Source organism: Sphaeramia orbicularis, chromosome 12 (genome assembly GCF_902148855.1).
Source record: "Sphaeramia orbicularis chromosome 12, fSphaOr1.1, whole genome shotgun sequence".
Classification (NCBI taxonomy): Eukaryota; Metazoa; Chordata; class Actinopteri; order Kurtiformes; family Apogonidae; genus Sphaeramia; species Sphaeramia orbicularis.
The window spans coordinates 44,937,861-44,940,720 of record NC_043968.1 but is presented as its reverse complement, the minus strand read 5'-3'; the positions used below and the strand labels follow the sequence as shown (position 1 = coordinate 44,940,720).

At 41.8% G+C, this 2,860-nt stretch overlaps 1 protein-coding gene across 1 annotated transcript; it reads right to left on the bottom strand.

Annotated features, from left to right (window-relative positions):
* Positions 1–397: 397 nt before the first annotated feature.
* LOC115429275 (nuclear factor 7, ovary-like) lies at positions 398–2,357 on the bottom strand. Its single transcript, XM_030148588.1, has 2 exons — positions 2,238–2,357; positions 398–1,765 (listed from the first exon to the last, which is right to left on the bottom strand). The coding sequence occupies exons 1-2, from the start codon at positions 2,320–2,322 to the stop codon at positions 468–470; spliced, it is 1,383 nt and encodes a 460-aa protein (XP_030004448.1). The 5' UTR covers positions 2,323–2,357; the 3' UTR covers positions 398–467.
* Between the last annotated feature and the right edge of the window lie 503 nt (positions 2,358–2,860).

The following is a 2,860-nucleotide window of genomic DNA, read 5'->3' as shown; positions in this document are numbered from 1 at the left end:
CCATTATACGAGATAGGAAGTGCCGGTAAGCTACAGGGCCATTGGTCCTATTTTTCTTATTTAAAATGAAGACAGTATATGACTGTATTTATTACAGTTGATGAAGATAATCTTTACTGTCATTGTTATTATTGAATTAATAATTAAAATTAATTGAAATATTGAATATTATTGATTATTGAATTCTCCTGAACACTTCTATCATTTGAATGTATAAAATCAATCACATAATGGAAACACATTCACAATCACAACATATGTAATTAAAGTTAACATTAAAACACCATCATTATCATTGTATTTAATCACAGTGCATCAGAATCTGTCAAACCAGGATAATTATCACCACAAATGCTAGTATTTCGGTGCATTTGGATACAGATTAATACACGTTCAAACAGTTTACATTGTCACTAAGTTTAGTGACTTCAGTAAATCAGAGAAAATCTGTCCATTTGATGAATTTCTTACTCAGTGTCGACAGGAGTGATGATCAGAGGAGCAGAATTTTTACCTCCATCATTAAAATATGGACAGAAGAATGGGAGGAGTTTATCATTGAAGCAGCAGCCAATGAAGGAGTAAATGAGAACTGAAGAACCTATGTCATAAAAGGAGACCAGACCCTCCTCATAATCCACAAACACCCCCACCTTCTGAAGACCAGACTTCACAGACAGACGGACAGAAGGATCAGCACAAGCAAAGTACTTGTTTCCATTCCTCAACCAGATGGTCCAGTATCCGTCCTGAGGACTCATTATGATCAGTTTCCTGTCGATGGACTCTCTGGCCACTCCTAAATACCAGTCAGTTTTTCCTTTGACCTGAACCTTGAAGTAAAACCTGCCTGAAGAGAAACTCTGCTTCGCTAAGATACAAGGCCAAAAAGTGAATCTCTGTGGTTTGTCTGGAAGGTCCTTCTTTTCATCACCATCATGAACCTGTTTTCCATCATCAGACAGGATGAGTCTAGGATAAGCTGTATCTGGATCCAGAATCAGATCCACCTCATACTGTTGGACTCTCTTCAGCTCAGCTTCAAACACCTTCTTCATGTCTTCTGTGAGTTTGTCCTCCAGCTGAGACAAAGCTCTCACCACAGTCCCCTCATATGATGGTGGACAGATGCTGACCTTTGTCCAGGTCTTCATGGATGGAGCAGCTTTTCCACATGTGACCCTCTGGACAAAGTGGAGGTGGTCTGCAGAGCCTGAGAGCTGCTCCACCTCAGTGCTTCTCTTCTCCAGCTCACAGATTTCCTGTTCCAGCTCTTTGATGAAGTCTTCAGCCTTTTCCTTGGTGGTCCTCTGCTTTTCTTGGATCTCCTCAATGAGCTGGTTCAGACTTCTCTGAACAGTCTCCATCAGAGCAGTGTAGACCTTCACACCTTCTGCTGCCTCTCTGTCTGCAGCATTCTTACTGACCTCCACTGACCATTGGATCTCCAGGATCTTCATTTGTCTCTCCAGGATCATCTGCTCAATTTCACCCTCTGTCTTCCTCAGCTCTGCCTTCTGTTCTTTAGGTCTGAACTGAGCCACCATCTCTGAGAATAGAGTGTTGATCTTCAGCTGAGGTTTTGTGTCAAAATCCTCTTTACACATGGGACACTGATATGGGACATTAACCCTCCAGTGTTCAGAGATGCAGGATTTGCAGAAGTTGTGTCCACATGATGTTGTGACTGGATCAGTGAAGACATTCTCACAGATGGAACACAGGAACAGATCTTCAGATCGGACATGACCGGCAGCAGCCATATCTATGGACCAACAGAACAGATACAACACTGAAATATTCGTAATTATATAATCAGTGTTTATCATCGTGTGATCATTTATAATAAGGAGACTCATAAAAGTCCTTTATGGTCTTCATCTAAGTGTGACTGGTCAGTCACATGACTACAGCAGTGTTTAAAATCCATGACGTCAGTCCAACACTTTGACTTTGAAATGTTCTGGAAGTTCATTAAAGTGTAACTGTAGAAAATGTTTTTGGAAACAAAAGCAGGAAGAGACGTTGAACCGAAGTCCCGACCATCTAAAGGACATGGACTGTAACAATATAGAATCTATGTAAATCCTGTTGGTTTATCCATGTGGTTCAGTGATAGGAACCATTTCAGGAGAGTTGGTGTGAAATGAATAGAGTTCTATTTGTGTGTTTGGAGTTGAAGTGTGGTGTTCAGTGTGTGTTCAGTGTGTTCTGTGGGTCAGCTCAGTTGGACTCACCGCTGTTTGTCTGAGACTCTGCTGAGAATGGAAACAGATCCGATGAAGTGGGTTTAAGGTTTGTTCGACGGTTCCACAGACACATCTGCAGCTCTGATCACACTGAGAACTTTGACCTTTGTTCTGCTGAATGTGGCTCCACCTCTGATCTGTTTCCTGTTTGATGTTTTGCGTGTATTGAACATTTGTGAACAGGTCAGACAGGACCTGAGTTATGCACACATAAAGACACACCCTGCATACACACACACACACATGCACACACACACACACACACACACACACACACACACACACACACACACACACACAAATATTTCATGATAGTATTTGAGAACTTTTTCCCACTACTGTATGATGTTACCTGAAGTGTGACATCACCCTGCCCCTACCCTGTCCAGCCAGAAAACTACCATCAACAGATTTTGTTACATCCACTGCATGCCCACTGCTAATCTATAAAACATACAACCTGAAACAATGCTCCCTCTCAAAGCAGTCTAATTGTCTTAAATATCATAAACAGCCGCTGTTAGCCTGCAGGATGTGTCGGCCTCCCTGTCATTATGTGCTACTCGCCAGCTCGACAGTGAACAATGATAAACTAAACACTCCCCTGAACA

Coding starts and splice junctions, on each gene's coding strand:
- LOC115429275 (XM_030148588.1), bottom strand. CDS start 2,322: ATGTGTCTGTGGAACCGTCGAACAAACCTTAAACCCACTTCATCGGAT. Junction 1,766..2,237: donor AGAGTCTCAGACAAACAGCG/GTGAGTCCAACT, acceptor GTTGGTCCATAG/ATATGGCTGCTGCCGGTCAT.